Source organism: Stigmatopora nigra, unplaced genomic scaffold (genome assembly GCF_051989575.1).
Source record: "Stigmatopora nigra isolate UIUO_SnigA unplaced genomic scaffold, RoL_Snig_1.1 HiC_scaffold_26, whole genome shotgun sequence".
Lineage (NCBI taxonomy): Eukaryota > Metazoa > Chordata > Actinopteri > Syngnathiformes > Syngnathidae > Stigmatopora > Stigmatopora nigra.
This window is the reverse complement of record NW_027551605.1, coordinates 200,826-225,374: the sequence shown is the minus strand read 5'-3', so window position 1 is coordinate 225,374 and position 24,549 is coordinate 200,826. Positions and strand designations below refer to the sequence as shown.

At 43.6% G+C, this 24,549-nt stretch overlaps 1 protein-coding gene across 1 annotated transcript in view; it reads left to right on the top strand.

The window, feature by feature from the left end:
* syne1a (spectrin repeat containing, nuclear envelope 1a) overlaps positions 1-24,549 on the top strand; it is a 98,642-nt gene that overhangs the window by 53,498 nt on the left and 20,595 nt on the right. The window contains exons 60-97 of the mRNA XM_077711512.1: positions 144-299; positions 977-1,141; positions 1,220-1,392; positions 1,463-1,616; positions 1,832-1,975; positions 2,308-2,472; positions 2,550-2,867; positions 2,936-3,091; positions 4,096-4,266; positions 6,928-7,254; positions 7,400-7,552; positions 7,635-7,802; positions 8,626-8,802; positions 9,911-10,057; positions 10,141-10,266; positions 10,332-10,508; positions 10,786-11,051; positions 11,129-11,285; positions 11,343-11,741; positions 11,815-13,422; positions 13,494-13,816; positions 14,009-14,153; positions 14,257-14,475; positions 15,104-15,396; positions 15,472-15,637; positions 15,716-15,871; positions 15,963-16,115; positions 16,257-16,439; positions 16,730-16,867; positions 17,093-17,278; positions 18,356-18,478; positions 18,547-18,729; positions 19,482-19,625; positions 20,762-20,959; positions 22,057-22,197; positions 23,025-23,138; positions 23,210-23,560; positions 23,629-23,802. Coding sequence (XP_077567638.1) covers positions 144-299; positions 977-1,141; positions 1,220-1,392; positions 1,463-1,616; positions 1,832-1,975; positions 2,308-2,472; positions 2,550-2,867; positions 2,936-3,091; positions 4,096-4,266; positions 6,928-7,254; positions 7,400-7,552; positions 7,635-7,802; positions 8,626-8,802; positions 9,911-10,057; positions 10,141-10,266; positions 10,332-10,508; positions 10,786-11,051; positions 11,129-11,285; positions 11,343-11,741; positions 11,815-13,422; positions 13,494-13,816; positions 14,009-14,153; positions 14,257-14,475; positions 15,104-15,396; positions 15,472-15,637; positions 15,716-15,871; positions 15,963-16,115; positions 16,257-16,439; positions 16,730-16,867; positions 17,093-17,278; positions 18,356-18,478; positions 18,547-18,729; positions 19,482-19,625; positions 20,762-20,959; positions 22,057-22,197; positions 23,025-23,138; positions 23,210-23,560; positions 23,629-23,802 — 8,697 coding nt within the window. The remainder of the gene's footprint in view (positions 1-143; positions 300-976; positions 1,142-1,219; positions 1,393-1,462; positions 1,617-1,831; positions 1,976-2,307; positions 2,473-2,549; positions 2,868-2,935; positions 3,092-4,095; positions 4,267-6,927; positions 7,255-7,399; positions 7,553-7,634; positions 7,803-8,625; positions 8,803-9,910; positions 10,058-10,140; positions 10,267-10,331; positions 10,509-10,785; positions 11,052-11,128; positions 11,286-11,342; positions 11,742-11,814; positions 13,423-13,493; positions 13,817-14,008; positions 14,154-14,256; positions 14,476-15,103; positions 15,397-15,471; positions 15,638-15,715; positions 15,872-15,962; positions 16,116-16,256; positions 16,440-16,729; positions 16,868-17,092; positions 17,279-18,355; positions 18,479-18,546; positions 18,730-19,481; positions 19,626-20,761; positions 20,960-22,056; positions 22,198-23,024; positions 23,139-23,209; positions 23,561-23,628; positions 23,803-24,549) is intronic.

Below are 24,549 nucleotides of genomic sequence, written 5' to 3'. Positions count from 1 at the left end.
AATTCTGACAACCACATTTGCCAGTATTTTTCAATACAATTTTACAATATAAGCACTCAATTCAATTCAATTTTCAGTAAATGTGATTATTTTTTCTGTTTTCACACGCTCGCTTTTCCCTTCACTACCCAACTCCGAAACAGCAAGTCTTGGAAGAGCTAACAAATCGCAATGCAGAACTGGGAAGGCTTCGGGAAAGAGCTCACGGTTTATGCGAGGGTGAGGCTGTGGGCAAAGGCTTCATCCACCGAGTCTCTCAACTGTCTGCTCAATACTTGGCCCTTAGCAACTTGACCAAGGTATACTACATAACACATTCTGTCATCTTTCCCTTTTCTCATTTATCTGCGTAGCCCTTGCCTTCATTTCCTAACCAATGTTTCCACCCTCATCAGCACCGGAAAAGCCAGAGGATTTGTCAGGTTTAGCCTAAAATGTCAAAGATGTGAAATGTGGCAGCGCGGCAACAGCTGACCTTTTCCCAGCCCTTATCAAATATGTCGAGTGATGTAGTGCGTTGAAATAACTACTTTGGAAGATTGATCTGATATTTTGATCATGCTGATCTCACTGGCCTGCAAAATTTGGGAAAATATCTGCTTTGGAGATTAAAAAATGGCGTAATCAGATTGTCTATGGTGACATTGATTGGGAAATAAAATATTTTAGTGCTATATATTTAATGTTCAAAGTTTTATTTTTGGCATTAAATACATTTTAATGTCATAATATTTTGCATAAGGAATTAGATTAATTAGCTCATTAGCATATTCAGTCCATTACAGTGCAATAAAATACAGTTCAGTTATATTCAACTTAAACTACAACATATGCACATCATATTTTTCAGATCTCTTCCTTTTTATACCTACACTTAATTTTTTAAATTGCTATATCCTCTAAAACCTCTGTATTTTCCCCCCTGAGCAAATATTTGAAGCCATTATTTACATTTTTTTTCTGCAATTTTCTACAGGACAAGGCCTCCAGGATCGAACGCGTGGTCGGAGAGCATCGCCTTTTCTCTCAGGGTCTTAAGGAGCTCCAAGAATGGGTATGCGAGTCCCAGAGTGTCCTGGGCACTTGGACGTCTACCACCTCTGATAAAGGTGTACTAGAAGATAGAATGTTACACCTAGAAGTAAGACCGAAGAACGCCTGATCAGTAACTATGCAACAGAATGGAGAAAAACAATGGATTATTTGTTTTTGTGTCCAGGCCTTGCTCGCTGGCCGTCAGGAACGAGAGATTCAACTAAAGATGCTGCTCACCAGGGGTGAAGCTGTCCAGCGAAACACATCAGCAGAGGGCGTCCCAGTAATTCGGAAGCAGATTCAGGACCTGAAGGACTCCTGGGACTCCTTACTGTCGTCTTCGATCAAGTGTAAAAGGTTGTGACAAGGAAATAGTTTTTTTAATGATATCTGTTGTTTACAATTGGTGTTTTGTGTGCATTAACAGCCAATTGGAAGGTGCCTTGTCACAATGGACTAGTTATCAGGAGGATGTGGGTCACTTTATGCTGTGGATGGACCGTGTGGAGGAAACATTGAGCTGCTCAGATAGGGAGTATGCAGAGATGAGGGACAAGACAGCAAATCTAGGGAGGACCAAGGTACTATGCACTGTCCCAATTAGTAGTCTTCATATTTCTATTTAAGTCCACATTTAATGTTTAGATTTATGGTTAGTTTCTACTATTTGAGTTGAGTCAGTTGTGTTATTTTAGGGCTGGAAGGAGCTTTACATTCTCCACTTTTTGTACCCGAGGGGCTCCCTGCAGGGTTGCTGTCGTGACAATGAATGAAAACGCCTTTGTGTTTATTCCAGCTTCTGTATGAAGAAGTGCTGAGTCACAGTTGTCCCCTGGAGACCATCGCATCAAAGGGGGCCAACATGGCAGAACACTGCAGCACCCAAGAAGAAGTAAAACAACTCCAGTGTAGATATAATACCCTAGAGGAAAAGGCCAAGGTAGGTCGAGGTGTTTGCTTTCATAGTCCTTTTTTATTTTGTTTTGGGGAGATCCATTCATCATGACACGCAAGGTGAATCATGTTAAGCTTTATTTATAAAGCACATTTAAAACAATAGCTATTCAAACAAAGAAATAATGAATGAAAATGGATCAGTTTTCAACTGTTTTACACCAAAAAATCAAAACAAATGTGGGAAAAAGACAATTTTCAACTATTTTCATGGCATCGTCAGCTATTTTTTTTGGTTTGTTTGACCTACAATAGAAGGAATGAAAAATCCCTTAATGGCAAAACACCATGTTCAAAGCCAATTTTTAAAATCCTCAGAATGCAGTCAGCAAGGCCAAGAGTCTGGTCCTAATCCACCAAGAGTACCAACGAGGACTCCACGTTTTTGAAGATTGGCTGGAGCAGGAACAATCCACTCTAGCGTCCTTCTCCCATCCCGATGGGAATGCGGAAACACTCGAGGAAACCCTAAAAGAGCTTCAGGTATGCAAGATTTGATTCAACCAGAAAACTCCCATCGCCATCCATTCAAACGTCACCGCCGTTCGTTTTCCTTCTAGATTCTACAAGAGCGCTGCTCCGATGGACAGTCGCTGCTATCATATGTGCTGACCAGCAGAGAGCGAGTCATCCCATGGGGCGTACCACAGATCGAGGACCGAGCTCTCGATTCGGCACAGCGGGAATGGGGGGCTTACCAGGGCCAGCTGGAGGAGACCCACACGCATTTGAACTCCGTGTTGGCTAGGTTGAGAGAGATGGGTCAAAAGTTCCTGACGTTGGCACGCTGGCTTGAGGAGATGGAGAAAGCGGCCGATTTGAGGTCTCATCGGCGCTCGGACAGAAGCACCAAGGAGTCGCAGTTGAAGAAACTCAAGGTTAGCAAAGTTGTAGAGAAAATGTTGAATATTTTTGGAATTAAAGACAATGTTTTGCATTTGAACAGTCATGCCTTGAGATGATGCTCACACGGCAAAGCGAAGTGGACGGCCTCCGTTTGCTCGCCCAGCAAGCTTTGGAGGAAACTGACATTAGCGGTCGTGTAAGCGTCACGGCGACCCTACTCGCCGCTCACTATCATTCACTCCTGCTCAGCATTCAGGTATACTGTGGAATTTTTCATGAAATTAGTTTTTGTTTACTTTGTAATGACAGCTTGGAAAATGGACTGGCAGATTTTCTCATCTAGACATCTTTGTATACAAACTCGATTTTGTTTTAAGTGAATTCAAACAGTTTTTTTTTAACAAACTGCATCTGGTTGGTATGCCAGAATGACAGAATGGCAGTCTGATGATTTGGTGTTTTGGTTCATTAGAACACATGTTGGCCAGATTGTAAATGATCTGAGGCAAAATAGATATTTAAATAAATAAAAAATATATATAATCTGATACTCACACACATACGCATTAGCCTGCCAGAGTTTAGTTTGGTAAATAACTAACTAAATAAAATACAATCCCTTGTCTCTTACATATATTAATAATGTTTTTTCACTTCAAATCGATTGGACGTTCACTGATGATAAATATGAAAAGACCCCAAGCGAATAGGCATCTTATCCTTAATGGCAGTGGAAAAAAAACGCTTTAAACACACATTTATTCTGTTGTTCCATCTTCTTTCTGAAGTCAACCATTAAAGCACCATTTTCTTTCCATCTGGGGTGTGGGGAGAGGCTCTTTAAAGGTAAAATCAATATGGCTCCTCTATTCCGAGTCCAATGAGACAATCTCACACCCTTCATCAAAAGTGGAAAAGCTATCCTGCCACCTCATTGATTTTTACACCTTCAGCGACAAGCCCTTTCCAAAACTTTCCACATTTTAAACTGCCTTCACGCAGACGCGAACCCGTCACATGACATCCCTGCGATGTCAGACGTCTATGTAATTATGCCATGTGTAGTGGGGGGAGGTGAGGGACTGTTACCCACCCTCTCAGGAAAGGTGTGCACTCAGCAGTATCAGCTAATTGGACACAGGATTTGAGACACGGAGGGAATAATGCGTGAAAACGGAAAAAAAGCCTGGTGTTATTGCCTTCAAATCCCAGACAGATATATAAATGTGTTCCTGTTGTCGATGTTTTTTTTTTTTCTAGGAGACCGTCAAGCAATTGGAAGAGGAGCTGAAGAGCATCGAGGAGGCCGAAAACCTCTGCTCGTCCTTCACCGATTGGCTGGGCTCCACACAGAATAGCTTCACGGAAGTCACGGATACGGCCGAGCCACTGGACCGCAATGCCTTGGAGAAAAAGCTGAAGAAATTAGAGGTACTGCTTTAATTAAGTACTGGGTGAATATGGGAGTGTGGGGGTCTTAATTAACACATCACTTTGGATTTTACACTTTGATATGAGTGGGAGAGGTGTTTTTTTCTTTCCTCTGTAAATTGCCATCAACTCATAAAGTATGTAATTAGAAAGTATTATTGTTCTCGGGGAATAGGTGGTTAAAATACATTGTTTTGGTTTGTAGATTCATAGAATTGCTATTGTTGGCTTTTTATTTTTTCAATGCTAGAATTGATTTGAATGATTTTAAATCATTGACATTGAAGGCAACACTTTGAGAACCAAATAAGCCACAAAATAATATACTTGGTATTTTATTGCTATTAATGCCAGTGAGTAGATAAAGTATCACTATTTAAATAGGTGCATCTTTTATATTTTTGGCAGTCTATTCAGCTCTAGTCTTCATCGCGTAGGTGGCCTTCTTTAATAATTACATTGCCAAATCCTTAGCAGCAAAATCTGGAACACAAATCAACATAGCAACACAGAATATTTGCTTAGTTAACACATTTTTTTGGACAGCTCCAAGCATGCTTGGCCATGAAAAATGTCTGCTGTCCAGGCATTTTTTTTATTCCTTACACATTATCTTTTAAGCTTTTTTGCCCAAATGGCATTTTTTTTAACAGACAGCCCTCCTATATAAAAAAAAATATTGCTGGCAAGATGGGAAGTCGTTTCCATGATTAGAAGGTGTGCATCGATCCATTGTCATTAAGGAGACAAAGTGAGCTTTGCTTGGTGAAAGAGGGCGTGATACCCCGCTGTGATGACGAGGTGCCTGGCTGGTTTTGGACTCCATAATTGATGTCCATCATGCCGCTCTGGTGTCAAGATGGGTAACGGGGTTCTCCTACATGTTTTCTTAACTATTTAAACCACACGGTGCGTGTCACGAGGCCGCTATTTACTCCCGGTGCAGATCAATGGAGAGCTTCTGACACGTTTCCTTCCTCCAGATTTGTTACCCCCCATGCAGGCAACGCCGCAGGGCGGCACGGTCAATTGCGATGATTACACATTGATACAAAGTGAAGGAGTCGATAGTGGTGCTGAGGGTGATTAGTTGGGAATGTACTTTGATTGAGGTTGACTTGGAGACGTTAAGAGTATGCTTATGGTCAGAAATTAGGTTAATAATAGTGCTATATTGCTGAGAATGAACATGGTAGTGGGGAGCATTACTTTTGCATGGGTTGCCCGTCCCTGTGCGGGTTTTCCCCTGGTGCGCAATTGCCTCGCAGTTGGTGTAAAGTTGGGTGGGATAGACTCAGGAAAATTACATCGTATAGACCTTTCTTTAAATTGTATGTGAATTTTTTCTTCTTAGAAAATTTAACAGTCATTTTTCTGCCCACTTTCTTCACATTTGTAAAAATTTGACCTATTTTCTCCTTCTCTTTGTTTGTATTATCATCAATAATTACTATTTATATCCGAACCAAAACAAAGAAAAACAATGCATCCTCATGGACTCAATGAACTAATCCATGTTCCTAAATATAACCATTTTGACAACTCATGGTTCTGAATATTTAATATCATAATGAAGGAGTGGATTACGGTAACTGCTGACAAATGTGACAGAATCCTTGTCATACACACAGGGGGTATACGTTGAATAATTAATGCTAGCATGTGATGGAGGAGCGTTTAACAGCCTAAAGGGCGCCCCGTGTGCAGTCCCTCATGAATAATGTTCAGCAGACTGTAATGTCTGCTACTTTATCACACATTAATGAATCAGCGTGGATCCTAAACGCACCATATGAGCAAAATAAAGTAGGCGGGCCCAACAGTGGCGAGTTAAACTGAAAACCCAATGAACTCCATCTCAAGTGGCAATTACTCACTTGTCGATTGTTTGTGTTCGAGTCTTATTAACGCAAACCATGTGTTGGTTGTCTTATTAAGAAGCGAGCACAGGCAGACGTGCATGGGCAGGCACAACATATCGTTAACGTGGATAGCTGGAGACACCTCGTGTGGTTAAAGCTCAACTCGAGTGGTAATAAAGCCATGATGAAAACTAGATGGCGCCCCATTGGGTTTGTGTTGCTGTTACCCTGGAAACACCCGTGGCTCTTGCTTCCCGTTAAGGGTCCGAATAATTGGGTCCTCCTTTCATATTATTCACGACGTAGTCGACACACCACGACATCCTCGGACTTAGGTGTCTCCTTGCCATGTAGGTGTCGACCTTATCTGAAGGCTACAAAGGCCTTGAACAAAAACACATGTGGTGAAGAGCTGAGGTTTTTCAAGGGGGAACCTAAACAAATAGTGGTGTGGATATGTTAGGTGTCGTGCTGAGATTTGAGAAGAATGGGGCTCTGGTTTTAAGCCGTCATTTGGATCGATGGGAAAGCCGGGATCTTGTTATTTCTGAAGTTTGCCATTGAGTTTCATTCATGATTCATTGAGGCGTTTGGGGAAATTGGTTTTTCGGGAATCCTCCCACAAAATCCCAATTTAAACTCCAGATGATTATTCCACCCTTTACATTGTGCTTTTTTGGGGGCCTGTGCGACTTGTAGTCCGAAAAATATAGTATTAGTTAAAGTTCCATTGCTCTGTAGTTTTGATTGCAAACAAGACATGAGAAATATAACTGGAACACCTCTTTTTCTCATCTAGAGTCTCCAGGCCGATCTTCATCATGGCCACACCTTACTGAAGTCCCTAAGGGAAAGAGCCGAGCAGGCCGCCAACTTCCTGAACGAGGCCGGAGCCGAGAGTCTCGGCGGGGAAGTCGAGGCACGACTTTCCCAGCTGGAGGAGCTTGCAGGCTGGCTGAGGACCGAACACAGCTTCCTGGAACGTGCCTCACTACTCGCTAAGGAGTTCCAGGAGCGCTATAAGGCTCAGTCCCAGTGGTTACTAGAAAAAAAGGCTTTCCTCTTCTCTGCGCCGGAGCCCAAAGCTGAGCTTTACCAACGGAGGGTGCAGCTGGCCAAGTACAAGGTGAACATTTCCCATTAATGCTGTGTTAAAAGTGTATCAACACTTCATTAGCGTTTTTTTTTGTTGTCAATAACTGATCGTTCACAGACAATGATTGCATCCTAAAGACTCATAATGACCATTTACTGTGTTGTTTGCCCTCCAGGCTGTCGCACAGATGGTTCAGTCCCACGACGGGTCCATCAAGTCCGTGGTAGAGAAAGGCGACGCTCTACTGGCGTCCGTCCATTACCCGTCCATCCGGGATAAAATGAATAGACTGCAAAAGGACTATGCCGACCTCTCTAATGCAGCCGTGGTAAGTCTGATTAAAAACGAAAGGATTGGTGATCATTGTTTGACTGGAGAGTTCACCTGAATAATGTGTGGTCGTTCATTAGGCTCATGTGACACATCTGGAGAGCCAGGTGACAGAGCAGGAAACGTACCATGATGAACTCCAGGAGGTAGAGCGCTGGTTGCTGCAGATGTCCAGCAGGATGGTGACGCCCGATCCCAGCGTGAGCTGCAGCCTCGAGGCAGCCACGCAACAGCTGGCGAGCCACAAGGTGACCAGACACTTGAATTTGGTCTATCACAATAAGTGGCTTCCTTTCAATGCCAAGCTCTTGACGTTTGCAAAGTATTCAAAATTGGAGGGATTTGTCATTGCATTTAAAACTATCAAAATAATCAAATGGATTAAACACAGTCATTCCGTATAAGGCCGCAAAATCATCTGGATCATTTTTGGCTAAAATGCAATTTTGTATCAAATTTCCTGTCCTCAATGAAAGAATGAGTACGAAAAATAATAGAAATGGAATGTTTATTTTTTCCATTTTTATTTTGATAGTGAAAAAATCAAAAGGATATTTTTTTCACATTTATTGAACACATTTTCACATAGTAAAAATACAAAATAACATTCTAAATAGATTTCTTTTAAGAGAAAATATACAATTTTTTGTTCAATTAAAATGTAAATCATAACACACTCAAAGAAATAACACTACTTAAAGTTCCCCTTTTAAAAAATAAGAATACATTGTTGGACAGTGTTTATTTTAGCTTCATCAACAAGCCAAATACTTCATCATATAATTGATTCGATGTAGATTACTCAATTAATTGTGGCCGCCCTAGTTGACAGACATAATCACTCTCTGAAGAAAACCATAACTACAATTTGGCCCACCACAGAGATGACTTTGACACCACTCTACAACTCTCTGTTCAGTTTGTGTCCTTCCATTTCCCCCTCAAGCCCTCCTAATAGCCCGCCAGACCTCCTCTTGTGCCGTCAATCTGTCGTGACCCTCTTGTCATTGACTGTCCTGACATCACGCCCGCCGTCACGCCGGCCCCAATGTCCCCTTCTGTCGTCCGCAGGCCATCATGGAAGAGATTGCGGGCTTTGAGGATCGCTTGGCAGGCTTGAAGCAGCGCGGAGACCACCTGGTGCACGTCTGCGACGGCCGTGTGCAGAATCGGCTGAGACAGCAGGTCCACACGCACCAGCAAGGCATCAGAGACAGCTACTCTGCCATCTGCAGCACTGCACAGAGGGTGAGGGTGAAGGTGGAAGGCTTTGAATGAAACAGACCCATAGAGAGAGATTCTATATCTGAAATATCCGTGACCTTTTCCTCTGGCAAATCATTCCACTTGCTGAAACAGTTGATCATGGAAAAGCGTTAATTAGAGCTTTTTTCTATACAATTTGTCTCCCAAATGTATCTTACGTTCAACCACATGGTAAACACAACTTTACATCCGACAATTTTCAACCATTCCAAATGAGACCACAAATGCACCATCACACTCGACCAATTTAGCATCATTCAGCCACACTGCCAAAACAAGCACTTAATCCTAACCCCATGTGACACCTAAACCGTCTTTTACGGGGGGGGCTTGACAGCGACCCTCCAACCAAAGTCTCTCGCTCAATCTGAGCGTATTAATCTCTGTATATCCCCCTGTCAACAACCCGGTTTTCCCGCCCGTGCACGATACCGAGCAATCTTCGGCACCTTCTAATCCCTCGCCGTTCTGCCATTTTGGCAACTTGTTCTCCGTCATCATGACTGACCTCCCCAGACGTCGGCGCCGCCCGTTATTTTTTTGTCAATGCCAATCTGGCTTTGTGTGATCTAGCAACACTGCTGGCTTCTCCTCAATTTGTACCCCTCCCCAACCATCTCATCTGCCAACTGCGTTTCCGACGTAAGCTCTAATATCCTCCCTGCCACTTGCCACCATGCCGGACGGCTTTGGAGCTTTTGCCAAAGAGAAAAAACTCTGGGCAATATGCCAACGTGCTAAATCTCCCCATTTTTTTCTATTTTCTTTTCTTTATTAACATTGTCAACCTAGTATTCAACATTCAACACCTGTCAAATATGATGCTTCACGACCATCTAGGGTGTCAGACTCGGGTTAGTTCGTGGGCCGGACCTTTTTAGATATAATATTAAAAAATTACAATTAATGATTTAAAAGGGGGAAAATCAAGAAACGTAATATACATCTATACTTCATTTTAATATGATCCTAAAACAGAAAGTCGACACTCATGATTTACTTTCCCGGGCCACACAAAATGATGTGCCGGGACAGATTTGGCCCCCGGGTTGCTAATATGCATATATATAAGATTTATTTATTTTTATAGGTATATCAGAGCTTGGACCGAGAGCTACAAAGACACGTAAGCCTCCAAGATACGTTGCAGCAGTGCAAAACTTGGCTGAATTCTGTATCCCGAGAGCCAGAACCTCCTGTGTTGACCCCTCTTGGCCTGGATGAAGCACTACAACATGTAAGGCACATATTTTATGTCACATAATTATTAGAATGAGCAAAGTGTTTACAGGAGGTAGCCTGATAGTTTGTCTTTTCTAGGTAAAACAGGAGCGGGCCCTCCAGGAGCAAGCTAGTACTTACCTCCAGCTTGTCTGCTCCTCTTGTGACCTTTCACTTCTAGAAGTCCAAGTGGTGGCTACAGGCATCCAGCAAGTCAAACTTCAGGTAAGCGTTGACTTTTTTATTGAAAATGGCATTGAAGAGCTGACCAAAAACTGTTTTGGTCATAGATTGAGGACCGCATGTTGCTCTGCGAGGAGGTCGCAGACAACTGGAGGGCCGTGGAGGAGCAAAAGGCAGAACTGGAAGTGCGGCTGAGAGAAACAGAGCAACAACTTGAGAATTTGACCAGGTGTCCTGCAGAACTTGAGCCCAGAATTGCACAGAACCAGCTGGACAAAGCACAGGTATTTGATTTATAGATTCATTTTATTTAATACTAAAAAAATATAGATCTATGTGTATGTATACATGTCCTTATATATGTATGTATATGTGTGCTTATATATATATATATATATATGTATGTGTATGTATATATGTGCTCATATATATGTATATGTATATATGTGCTTATATATATATGTCTGTGTATGTATATATGTGCTATATATATTATTTACAGAAAAAAAAAAATTACTTCAGTCATTTTCTTCGGCAAATTTCCTTCTCAAATTCCTCCAGGAGTTCCTCCAGCAAGTGAGGGAGAAGCAATCCGAGGCCAGCCGCCTAAACGAGGCCATCGTTCGACTGACAGACGGCGAGGACTCGGCCAACCTGGACGAGGCCAAAAAGCTACGCAGGACGTGGATGGAAATGGGCCTGCGTGCAGAAGAACTGGAGGCGGAACGAGGGGAAGACATGCAGCGCAGCGGCGAGTATCAGGAGAGCGTGACTGCTATGGAGGAACTTTTTCATCAGGTGTCCAGGGAGTGGGACTATCTCGCCAGGTACCTTCATCACTTTTGTCTCTTCACCAACTGTTAATGTAAATGGTTAAGTTGGTTGATGTTTTGGATTGGTGCAGGGCTGATACTGAGAGTACAAGAGAACATCTAGAAGCTCTGAGAAAGTTGTCCAGTGATCTTATGGATCAGCGAACCACACTTGAAGATCTGAGAGAACAAAAACAAGCCATCCTGCTTCGAATAAACCTGCTAGATAAGGAACTGGTCAAACAACAGGTAAGATAGAGCCAGTGAGTCCCTTGTACTAGGAATAAAATGGCTGACTGTCTTCAGGTTGGTCACCTGGAGCAACGTTGGGCCCAGCTGGAGTCTCTCATCCAGCAGAAGATCGGGGACTCTTCGCAAACGCTGGAAGATCTATCGCGAGTGGAAACCCAGCTGAAAGATGCCCGCGAGTGGGTGGAAGAGCAGCGGCCGGCGCTGACCTCGGTGCTGAAAACCAGCCCTCCACCCGACCTGGCTCAGAGCTTCTTGTTCGACCACTTGAGCGTGTGCGTGGAGCTGGAGGCGCGGCAACAGATGCTCGCCCAGGCCGTGCGTGAAGCCCAGGTGGTGGCGACCAGGCTGGGATTGAGCGAGAAGAAAAGTTTGCTGGAGCTTGTTGAGCAAGCTCAGAATGAAGTGGAGCTGTTGGAAGCTCGGGTGGCCCAAAGGAGGAAATACCTGAGCAAGGTAGATATGAGTGATCATCGCATTACATGACCTGCTTTCATTGATATAATTCTCCTCAATTGTCCTTCCATAGGCCTTCACAGAGAGAAACCAGTTCCTTCAAGGCCTGGGTCGAGCACTGTCATGGGTACAGCAGCATGAAACCAAGGCCCTGATAGATGATCACATCGCCCTTCTACCGGAAGACCTGGCAAAACAGGCAGCAACCTGTCGGACTATCCAAAGCAGTCTCCGGGCTTACCAAAGGGAGCTGGCGTCTCTCTGGGTTCAAGGCCGAGACCTGGAGAGGGATGCAGCGGCAAAAGAGCGAGCTGAAACCATGGATAAACTCCAAGAGTTGCAAGCCGCCTTCGACACAGCCCTCCAGAGAACTAATCAGCGCGTCACAATCTTGGAAAAAGCCCTGACGTCCAGAAAGTACTTTCAGGTTGACCTCAACAAAACTTGCCGTTGGCTTAGAAAAGCAGAAGCAATCACCTTCCCAGAGGTCAACCTCAGCGACACGGAAGACGGCTCAGAGCTGCAAGATCATCTGTCCACCTTCCAGAAAGTTCTAGAGCAAGCGTCGGAAAATGAGAATCTTCTCCTAATCGTGCAGAGGATAGGCCAGGAGATCCTTCCAACTCTGAATGAGATCGATCACTGTTACCTAGATGAACGGCTCAATGCCCTCCCTCAGCAGTACAACAGTATTCTGGCGCTGGCCAAAGAGAAAAAAGACAGAGTCCAACAAATAGTCCTGGAAAGGAAGGAATTCAGCACTTTTTTGGAGGCCACTCAATGCACCGTGGAGAGACTCCAGGAGCAGTTTGACAATCTGGACAAGAAGACTATCAGTACGATTGAAGAGGAGTTTGTTTGCTTAATGGGCGACTATCAGAATATAGATGAATGTTTAACGCACATCAGCGGTGACGTCAAAGAAATTAATGGTAAAAATGAGGGATTTCTTAGTTTGGGACATTCTTACCGAGCAGAGGAGACACGCCAGTTAGTCTATCTTCATACTTCGTTAAAACGGAGAACCAAGAAGACGCTTCGACATTTGGATCAGGCGTTGAAAACTTTATTGAAACATAATACGCTGTTAAACAGCTTTGACCAGCAATTGGAATCTGCAAGAGACAATCTGGTCGCACTTAAATCGGATAGAAAAATGGATGTCATGGATAAGATCGCATCTCTTTTCGTCTTACTTGAAAATCTCGATGGCGTTTCAGCTCAGGCCAAAGAATGTCTTCAACAGACCGTCAGTCTCGGTTTAAGGTTCGATCCGGCTGCCTCGCAGGAAATAATGGCCAGGTGTGAATGCCTTCAGTCTTTACACGTAGAGGTGAAACATTGTTTGGAAGAAAGGCCAAATTGTGTGGCGCCTTGCAAAGACTTCACCAGAGAGACGGAGAAAATGTCCCAATGGCTGAATGCTGTTCAAGACACTTTGAAAGAACCACTGGCCTTATTAACAGAAACCAAAGTTGCTGGGATGCAGGGGAAAATACGCAAAATGAAACTGGCGGAAGAGGAGTTGGAGTGTCGGTTAAAGATAACCGAGGTTTTGTTGAATCGAGAAAAGCAAAGATTTTGTGACATCAACCAAACTATTCCAGTTCATATAGACGTCAACGTGAAGGAAATCAGGGTCTTTGGAACGGAAGTCCAAAAGGAAATTAGAAATGCACAGGTAGGTTGAAGCAATTCGGTGTTGTTGTTTGCTTTAGAAGGATTCACAAGAGGATTTAATTCTTCTTCTAGGTGATTCTGGATCAAGCACTTAACCTATTGTTCCGGCATCAGTCATCATTACAACTTATGCAGAAATGTCTGGATCGTGCAGCTGATTCCATTCAGCACAGAACAGGAGTGGACCTGGAGGACTTGGCTGACTTGATGCAAACTCTGGAAGAAATCGATGGCCAGGATAAGAACTTGAAAGATCTAGTTGAGGAGATGAGGACCTCGGAATTGCTCAACAATACTCGAGTGATTAGCCAACTTGCTGTGGAAGTTGAAGCCATCCAAATGAAGAGTGTGGAAATTAGACTGCAGGTGGAGGCATGCCGAGAAGATCGTGAAAGGTTGGTTTTATTATACAAGAATTCACTTTGTCTTCATTTGTATTTGAATAAATGCAATATTAACTGGTAAAATGTTAATTAATGCACATAAAATGAATACAAATCCCTCTTGTTATTGTTCAAATGGAGTACTAGTACTAATATATACTATTTTGAAGTATATGTGCTCAAAATTGAATCTTTTTCTTGTAGATGTGCATCTCTCTGGGCCTCCTTCCAACAAAAGCGAGAGAGACTTGTCGAACAGATGAACGCCGCCGAGAGCAAGATGGCCGTTTTCACCACCGCCAAAGCCGACAGTCTCCAACAGGCAGAAGAAAAGTGTGAGAAATACAAGGTGAAAGAGACACATTTTTTACAGATTACAAGTGTTATATCCTCCACGGTAATACTAAGTGTGGGAGGGATACAATTTCACCACAAGTGTTATTATTTTTCAGTCTCTCGTGGCTCACGCCGACCTGCAGGAGTTTGCCGTTAACGCTCTGAAGGAGAAGGTGCCCGAGTTAGAGCGCCTGCTTTCCAAATCTGACGCGGTGGTTGTCAATCGCGCTATTTTGTCACTATGGCAACGTTGGAGTCAACTCCGCGCCGTATCCAGAGCCCAAGAAAGGGCACTGGAAGACACGGCGCAGGAATGGAGAAACTTTACAGCCAAGGTAGACAGTTGTATCATTTTATTAGCATGTTTTTTCCCAAAAAAAAACGTTTCCACAGCATTTGAACTAACAAGGGTTACTCAGGGCTAATCTGCGTAAGATTTAGGTCAAATAACGGCAAACCAGTTGCGGGTCTGTGATGTAATTCCAGGCTCCGAGCCAACTCTTTTCCCCCCCTCCAGGCCCCAACTTGCGCTATTTTGAGCATGAGCGCGTCAGCTGTCAAGAATTCCCACAAAGCAACCTGCCTAAAAAGGAAATAGGGTCAAAATAAGGGGACGGCTACTTCCTGACTTGTGGCACTTTCCTTGTGGTAGATCGCTCTTTGTTTTCTAGGTCATGATTTCATTATATGCGCCAAAGCCATCTTTGGGCTGACTTTGTTGGAGAATGGGGCTTTGTTATCAGGGAAATTCATGGTGGAATTTATATGCCAAACTATAAAGCCATTTTCAAAGCTGTTAGGGATCAGAAAAAATAGTCTTATTTAAATGGTAGTTGTTTAAAATAAAAAATAAATAAAAAATCCATTATTATTAGAACAAGTAATGAAGCACTAATGCTAAATTTGACTTGATTTATAGCTTTAAATTACACTAAGCTTGAATTCTCTCGATGTGGTCTACAGATGGATAAGGTCCGCTCGGTGTGGGCGGACCTCCACACCCGCATCCCGGACTGCACTGTGGAGAAAGCAGCCACGAGGGCGGGCCTGCAGACCCTCCTGGAGTACCATGACTCTTTTACCCTGGAGGTGGAGAGGGAGCTGTCCATCCTTGCTCTCCTAAGGCAGCACATGCATAACCTCCGAGGGGATGAAGACGAGGAGAAAGAGAAAGAGTCGGAAGGGAAGACTGAAAAGTGTCACCAGGAAACCCGATGTCTGCAAGAGATCGAAAGTTTGCAGGAACAGTATGACAGGTGGGTAACAACGCAATGGATGAGAATGAACTTCACTTGAAAATGATGGTGTTCTTCTTCTCTTTTGCCCTGAAGTCTTTTGTCTCAGGTTCGGGCCAGCAGGGTGCAGGTCCAGCAAGAGTTGAGAGAGCGAGAGGAAGTCGAAAGAGAGCTGAGCTTGGTCAAAGGTTGGATTCAAGACACTCGAGGCTTGCTGCTAAGTCCCACCGCTGACCTGGAGACTCTCTTACAAGATCTAGAGGTCCTTCTATTTGTCTACATGCACATATGCATAGATAGGAAGCAAAGGGTTTCACTCTCTGATTCTGAAATACCACAGACGGCGCACCACGGGGTCGTCCGTCGACGTCAAAGTGTCGAGCGGATGACGGAGATGCAGCAGTCCAAGTATCGAGATTTGGAGGCGGGGCTGCCCTCAGAGCTTGGCATGCAGCTGGCTGAGGTCACATTGGCTTTGGGCTCCGCTGAAGATCAGGTGACGTTCTTCATCTTGACTTACTAACAAGCACTAGCATTACCTAGTCTTTAATAATAATAAAAATGTGTCTTTGTGCCATCTGGTCCAGGTTCAAGCCAGAGAACGTGAGGTGCAGCAGGCGCGGGATGTGAAAGAAGACTTCAGCTGCCAATTGAGAGAGATTGACATCAAGCTGAAGACCATCTCATCCAGATTTGAAATCAAGGGCGCAAGCCTAGAGGAGGCCAAAGAGGAGAATAGGGTAATCAAGCGGACCCATGGAATAATTAGCAAGCAATTAACCTCTGGCGAAAAGGCGATCCAAATAGAGCAGATGTTGAGGTTAAAGTGATGTCTAGGTCAACGTTTTTTGAGTCTCACTTGGCAAACCCTGTTTTCTCAGGCCCTCTGCGAAGACTGCGAATGCTGCGCTCACGCTTTGTCTGAGCTGGCGGCAGCCGTGCAGGAGTTTGGCGAGCACAACCCTTTGCTTTGCAAGCAGCTGGGCGACGTGGTGGCCAAAATGGCTGAAGTGCAACGTCAGGCGACGCAGCAGATTCAGGATAGGAGCAATAGACTCAAAAAGGTCAGTGTTCAAAGCTTGAATTTGTCTTAAATGTCTGCCTTTTTTAAAATCCTTGCAATTTATGATTGTTAGTATTCAAAAACATCTATATAATATTTGCTAACATGTTTATATAGTGACCAAAAGACCACAATTGTCCTCTTTTGTAGTAGTTGTCCACTGTAATGACCAGTAAATCCTGACTTTTTTTATGTGGGATTACAAATCACCCAAAATCTATTAGTTACATCAAAGTATTATAATTAATTATATGTTCTCCTTTTGTGTTGTCCTAACCATAACCCATGCAGGCGGAAAAGCAGGTGGCAAATTATCAAAGCCTGAAGGAATTTGTTCTGAGTTGGGCGGAAAAAGCCGAGACTCTAGTCTCCTGCAGCATCATCTGGAGTCCAGTATCGCAACTCCAAGAGCAAATCCGAGCTTATCAGGTTAGTATTGACTCCCACAAAAGAAAGCCAAACCTCTAATCTTCCCAAGACCCAAGACTAATATCATTACAGGCCACAAATGTGTGGCTAATTGGAGTCTCTAACTCTTATTTCTGGTTGAATGGCAGCCCAAGCGCAGTGTTCAGATCCCTTAATTAGTACCATTTGACAGCCTAAGGAGGATCCTCCCTTTTTACCATGTAATTTGCCATCCCGTGTCAATAGGCGTTGCTGAGGGAGTGCCGTGGTCTCCATGGCGATCTTGAGGCCCTGGCAGAGTGGGAGGCACAGTTGGGGGATGTGCTGGCCACCAAAGGGTGGAGCCAGCAGGTGAAGCACCTCAGTAGACAGACGGAAGAACTGCAGCTGGCTGCTAAAACTCGGCTGCAGAGACTGCAAGATGCCGTCAAGGTAAACCGAAGATCACTTTTATACAACTTATAGATGTCAATGTAAGGCACACAATGAAAAGGCAAAACATTTTAGAAGAATTCAATATTTTTAGTTTCTCTATAAGCTTCCTTCAGGACATCTAAGGCTATGACAGTTTTTAACTCTTGAGTCATGTCATTAGCGGCATTGTGTGGTGGTTACAAGTACTACATCCTCCTTGTGGAGGACACTACAGTATATAATATACTAGAACTACTATGTTGAACCCTAGGGCAGGGAGTGAGCCATGCTCCACGACTCTAACAGACATGCAAGTGTGTGTTTACAATGGCCTGTGGCATGTTTGAATTGGACTAAGACTGCAACACATGACTCCCAATTACATATTAATTTCAACAAAAATTGACAATGAGCTATTAAACATTCTCCAGACACAATCGAGTAATACAGGTACCCTGGATCAAGTAGAAAGATTTCCATTCCATTCGTAATATTATTTTTGACACTCCCTAAGAGAAGCCATTTCAGCATAAGATAGTACTCATGAATATGTGCTTTCAGGCAAGAAAATGAATTGTCCCTTGACACTTTCTTGCTGTATTCAGGTTGTCAGTTGAGCTCGTTTGTTGAAGTATGGTACGTTTTGAACCGAGAATACTGGTTGGATAGGCAAACACTGCCCCCTTTAGACTTTTGTTGTAGGCATTCACGGTTAGGGTATTGCTTCTTTTCCTGATGGTTTTTCAATGTGGGCTCAACTCAAGCTTCTTGTGCGGGTCATATTCAATACATTTACCATATTTTAAGAAAAACTAAGGTTCTGGGCCCAGTTGGCCAACTAGTTAGGATACCGGTGGTCTTAATTTTAGATTCTAAGGGTCAATCTGGACCTATCAGACCACATGATCCCTTTCCCATTGTCCTCATTTAATTATCCAAAATAAACAGAAGCCTCCCTCTCGTCTAGCCTCAATGATAAATGATGATTGTCATCGAGCTGCACAGCTGTTACAGGTCAAAGGTCATGACCCCCAGTCAGACACCTATGGTTTTATGGCTTCAATTAATTAAATACATCTATCAATTTTTCTTCAGGATGTTTTGCGCCTAGAGGGCGAGGTGAAAGGTCTCCACGCCGCCGTGGACCGAATCCAAGTCAGCCTGGCGTCTCCCGATCTCAACAAGCTGAGTTTGAGAGAACAACTCACACAAAGACAAGTAATAACAAGACGGATTGAAATGATGTTAATTTCAGTCCAAATCAGCATACGACTCTTCTTCCCCAGCGCCTTTTGACCGAGATGGACGGCTTCAAGCGGCAGGTGGCGGCTGTGCAGCAGTGTCAGAGCGCCCTGCGACTTCCGGAGGAAGTGGTAGCCGGTCTGGCTGTCTGCCGCGCCGCACAGAACCTGCAGCAGGAAACCAGCCAGCTGCAGCACACTACCATCCAGCAGTGCAACATCTTGCAGGTATTGGCACTCATTCTATCATTTTGCCTTTTAAAATGACATATTAGGGCAAGGAGTAGGGAACCTATGGCTCGGGAGCCACATGTGGCTCTTTCTAAGGGTGCATATGGCTCTGCACTAACCTGTGAGGTAAAATATGGAAACTGTGACACTTCTTCTACCACCTCTTCAATCATAATTTGTTTTTTATTACTCTTCTGCTTGTACGATATCCCTAAAAGTGATTTATTAGCAACAGCATATCATTGTTGTCAAAAGAATTCAGAGACTTTTTGTACTTTAAAAGTGGTGAAATTCCAAAAAATCACACATTTTCATGTATTTTTACCATTAAAATCTGAGAATGGCTCTCAAGAAATACTATTCAATTCTTGAAAAAGTTTTATATAAATTCAAGGTGTTGTCAGTATTATCCTGTTGACTCCAAAATAATATTTTGCTGTCATTCTGGAAATAGTTTGGTTTGGTTTTGATCCCTTTTTCATGTGGTATTATCCTCCAATCCTCTGCTACTGGGCTGATTTACTTTTAAGCTTATTGTGGTGAAGATTAGTTATCTAGAGGAAGGGTCTTTAAAGACTGTGGAGAAGACAAACAACTCAAAGCCACAATTAAAAATGATTAAACAGGCAATAAATTGAATGTATGATAAAAAACAGTGCCTTGCCTCAATAAAGGTGGCAAATTGTGGTATACAGAACTCATGTATGTAAGATTATGAAACTAAAATATGGATATTACGTCTTCCTTAGGAGGCTGTGGTGCAATACGAGCAGTATGAACTAGAGGTGAAGAACCTTCAGAGGTTAATAGAAGAAGCCCACCGTATAATTCAAGACCGGCCTGTCTGCACAAGCAACATTAAGGAACTCCAGGCACAGATACACCACCACGAGGTGAGTTTTTGATTGTTTTGAGAGAAAACCCATAAAAATAGAAGAAAAACTGGCCAACTCGTATGAATTATGGTTGTGGTGTTTCAAATCAGAGCAAAACCAACAACAAGAGAAACAGGAAAGGGATTTCCTGTGTTATTCTATCGTTATTTTGCTACAGAAAATACACTGCAAGTCTTTATAAAGACTTTTTAGTAATGCATTGGCTGAGGAATTGGCATGTTTTTATATTTTGTCTATTTAAACTACAATAGTGAAAAAAAAAATGATTTTGTCGAGTTTATCTGATGCTGCTGACTCATTTTTCCCATGCTTGGATTCAACTGCGGTATTCGTGTCCCAACTTTGGACACTTGAATAACGATGCGGCAGTTTGAATCCCCACCGCCAGCACTCTTGGGAAACCAATTCTTGGAAGCGTACGATTATATTGGATGTTATTTTCAGCCTTTTTGCCGGCCTCGCCTTATTTGCAATGGCCAAGCTCTCCATCACAGCAGCGGTCCAAGGCCCACGATGGGCCTCTTAAGCCCAACGCCTCAGCCTCTACCGCTGGCCTAGTTAGTCACATGACCTGATTATATGTGCGTTGACCATCTGCGGTGCTCGGGCTTGGGGGAGGAGGGGTTGCCCCGCCGTTTATTCTCCTACCGCCACTGACACCCGACACCGTCTTTGTGACTCTTTCACGCCTGCTGCCTTTTGTTAGAAGGAATCCGCTCAGAGGATTGGCGGAAGAGGAGGCAATAGCTGACATCACTTCCTGTTTGTCCCTTGCACATTTTTCTGGAACAGTGTGAAGAATTTTCAACTCTCTCCCTCTCTCTCTCTCTGTTCTCTGTCTCTCTCTCTCAACCAAACATCCTTCCTGTTTGCCTGAGCGCCGCTCTGAGTCATGTAGCTGCTCTCGCCTCTGATTGGCTCAGAGATACAGAGGAGAGCGAGTCAAGCAGGGGCTGTTCTTTTTCTATGTGAGAGCTTTGAAAAAGCCAGAGGTTGGGAAGGGAGGAGAATGTTTCCACTGCTTCTCAAACGCTGGCGTCTCCTCCACGGGAACGCCAGCGTCTTCCCGTTGAGCGGTTAACTCGCGATTGGCCCAGTCCTGACCTCGGGGTGGGGTGGCTATGCTCTGACAGGAGTTGGCCCAGAAGATCCGTGGCTACCAGGAGCAGATCGCTTCGCTTCACTCCAAGTGCAAGATGCTGACGGTGAAGGCCAAGCACGCCACTATGCTGTTGACGGTCAGCGAGTCGGACGAGCTCAGCGACGACGACATGCCCGGCGTCGGAGGAGCCGGCGAACAGCAGCTTCCTGCGCACCCCTCGGTCGTCATGGTGAGTGGCCGAGCCCCCGCATGCATCTCGGCTGGCTGTGTGTTTGTGTGTATATATGTGTGTATGTGTGTGTAAGTGTATGTGTGATGACATTCTCTACAATAGAACCTTCAAAAGTGCTTTAAACTACAACTAAAAGACACAAAGTTATCACTTTTTATACACAATTGTATTAGTTATGTTAAATGATTTATTTTACTTACATTAATAGTTTGAAAAACTTGCATTCCAGTATGAAATGGATATAGAATATACTGAATCTCATGAATAATACATATGTATAGAACTTTTTTTAACTGTATTCTGAGATTAATTCTAATTTAAAAAAGCTACTTTTATTGCTCTATTTGTGTGTTTACACGAGCACATTTTGGTCTGTTTTATTCATTGGCCTGCTGTGTTTGCACATCTCATGCCGCCGTACTCGACCCACATTCCGTGGCCTTGTCACTGTCGCCTGCAATGCATTGTGCCAGGGAAACAAGATATCATAGCATAGTTTGTGTGTCTGTGTGTGTGTGGGAGTCAGTAGTCTAGTCGTCGTGATCATTGACTTTGTCCACCTCGCAGCTGAGAGCAAAATTTTCATGTCAGTCCCCGTCTTGCACCACATTGCATCATCTAAATTCCCGGCAAAGCATTCCATGTATTTCTTTTTTATTTAACAAAGCCCCGTGTGACTTTAGCCAAGTTGCAAAATGCCAGAAAAGAGAGAGCGGCTCGACTTCAGCTCTGTTTCTCCACTCATGCATTCCGACTGACTGGCTTGCAAACAATCGGGCCAATTCAAGGACAGCTGATACAGCTCATACTCTTTCTAGCTTTTAAACCCTTTGATAGTATTTCAACTTTTTAAAGTAGAAAATTATATATCACCATTTTGTTTTGCTTAACTGTTCCCCGGGCAATGTTTAATCAACACGCCCATACCTGCTCAACCTGCCCTCCCGCTTTGCTATTTAAGCCTACACTCACACTTCCCTCCCAATTTTCAGTTTTCTCACTCTTTTCATTTGCCTTTTTTCCCCCTATCCTAACCCCCTGCCTCCTCCTCCTTCCTCCTGCTTCTTTTTGGTCCGGCGGTGCGATGTATTCAGATGACAGCAGGCCGCTGCCATACACTCCTCTCTCCTGTAACCGAAGAGTCGGGGGAGGAGGGTACCAACAGTGAGGTCTCCTCTCCCCCTGCTTGCCGCTCCCCCTCTCCTGGGGCTAACGCTGACACGCCGCTTTACCAGGTACTGCAAAGCCGCACCCCCAAACCCCACCATGGTCACCTGCTACCCTTGCTTGGCCGGCTAGCGCTTCACATCATTGCCCTCCACTGAATTGATTCTATTTTATTAATATATTGCCTTTGGCACCCATTGATGTCCGTTTTAAATGTTGCCAACCCCTCAGTCAAAGTACTTTGGAATTAAGGGTTGTTTTTAATATACATGTTGACAGACTAAAACAAAATACACTAAATGACTAGGTGTCATTTGTCTGAGCTAGTTTAAGGTGTGTTAATGAGTCATATTAGTTTTGATGGTGGAAATGTAACTACTTTTTCTTGGAAAGTGAACTAAATACTTGCAAAACGCCCAAAAACTTGTCAGTTAAAGTAGTATTTTTAAAACAGATGGATGGCAAGGGGTATAATATTTTTTCAATTCATCTTTCTAAATGGATTTTCATGCTTAATAGGTTATGCAACCATTTTTTTGCTTCACTTTTCATGCCAACAAGAAACCAAAAGCATTTAAGATTAACATTAAAATACTGTCAGGTAAAAATGACAGGCACTTAAACCGGAAAATTGTAAATATACTCAAACTGTAAATGTGACGGTTTCTTTTCAATGGGTTTTCTGACATTTATTTGAAAGTAGCCTCATGAGACCTTTGTCAGATCCTCGAGTGAAAACAACGCCGGTAGTCATAGCTCCGACTTCCTCGTGTTAACGCTTAAGTTGCATCATTTTAGTTCAGATAAAAAACATCAAGTCTTTCTCCTCATTGGTCGTAAATCTATTCTAATCCCATTAAGTACATTCAAGCCTCCCCATGTCTTTCTCTATTAGGGCCATGGTGGTCTAACTCGAGCAGCCCTCCAGGAGCTGTACGACCCATCTGTGGAAACCAGCACTGCCAACCTGGATGACCTGCAGAGATCTTGGGAAACGCTGAAAAACGTGGTACGTTTTGATTTAAAAGGCGCTCTTGACCACCATCACGCTCTCATCGCCGTATTGCCGTCTGACCTCAGATCAGTGAAAAGCAGAAGAGTCTATACGAAGCCTTGGAACGACAACAACACTACCAAGAATCCCTGCAGTCCATCTCCACCAAGATGGAATCCATCGAGTCGGCGCTGGGCGAAGCTTTGGAACCCAGCAAGAGCCCCGAGAGCCAGATGGCGTCACACCAGGCCCTGATGGACGAGATCCTGATGCTGCAAGAGGAGATCGGCGAGCTCCGGGCGCGCTTCTCGGAGGAGCTGACGGACGGCGACGGCGAACCCGACGACCAGCTGGCATTGCACTCCACTCTCACTGTGCTGGGAGAAAGGATGGCCACCATCAGGATGAAGGCCTCTGGGAAACGACAGCTGTTGGAGGTAAGGTTGTCCGCCAAATCTTGAATGGACGGGAAAGGATGCGTAAAACGTGTAACTGGGCTACCCAGGAGAAACTCAGCGAGCAACTAGAGGAGCAGCGTCAGGAACAGGCGCTTCAGCGGTATCATAGCGAGGCAGAGGAGCTGGACCATTGGCTGCTCAGCACCCGCGCCACCCTCTGCTCGGCGCTTACACTTCAAAGTGAAGATCTTGACATGCAGGAGCAGCTCATCGACTGCCAGGTAATAACGGAAAAATCTTATTTTCAATTGCGTCTTTTAATAGGAATTTTCTTCATTTCATTCGTAACTTTAGCTTTGATTTATAGTTTTACAAATACACACATTGATTTACAATTACATTCAAAAAATGTAAAAGTCAGGTGAAATAATTTGTTTCCAATAAAGAAATTGCTACTATCCAAGTTCATTTAAATGATAAAAATAGTCATTAATCTGTCCATTGTCTCCGAAAGGGTTAATAGTGTTAAACTCATACTATTACAACAAAACCTTATATAATTTAGCTATATTACTTCTTTTTTTACAACCATTACTTTTTAAGTAGAACACAATGAAATAAATTTGTTTTAGCTCTAAATATGGTCCCACGGATCCCTCAAGTTCCTTTACAACCCGTTTCTATGGTAACATCACAACAAAAGCTAATATTAAGGCGTAAACAAAAACCCTACAACAAGCCAAGAACCACCTGGAAACACACATATTTTTGTTCGTGCTAGTTAGGGGAGCTGAAAAAAAGATGATTAAAAGATTACATATAGCTTTTCTCCTTCCCTCTGTGTGGATCTTCATCTCCTGGTGGGGCGTCTTAGCTAAAACCATTGCTTAATAACACAGAACAGCATGTGCAAGGTTAAGTGTATTTTATCGTAAGAGCTCACATGGTGTAAAAATGCATATCCTCACTTTACGTTGAAATGAAGCATCGGGTAGGTCAAAAGAAAATAATAGATGTTATTCAATTGG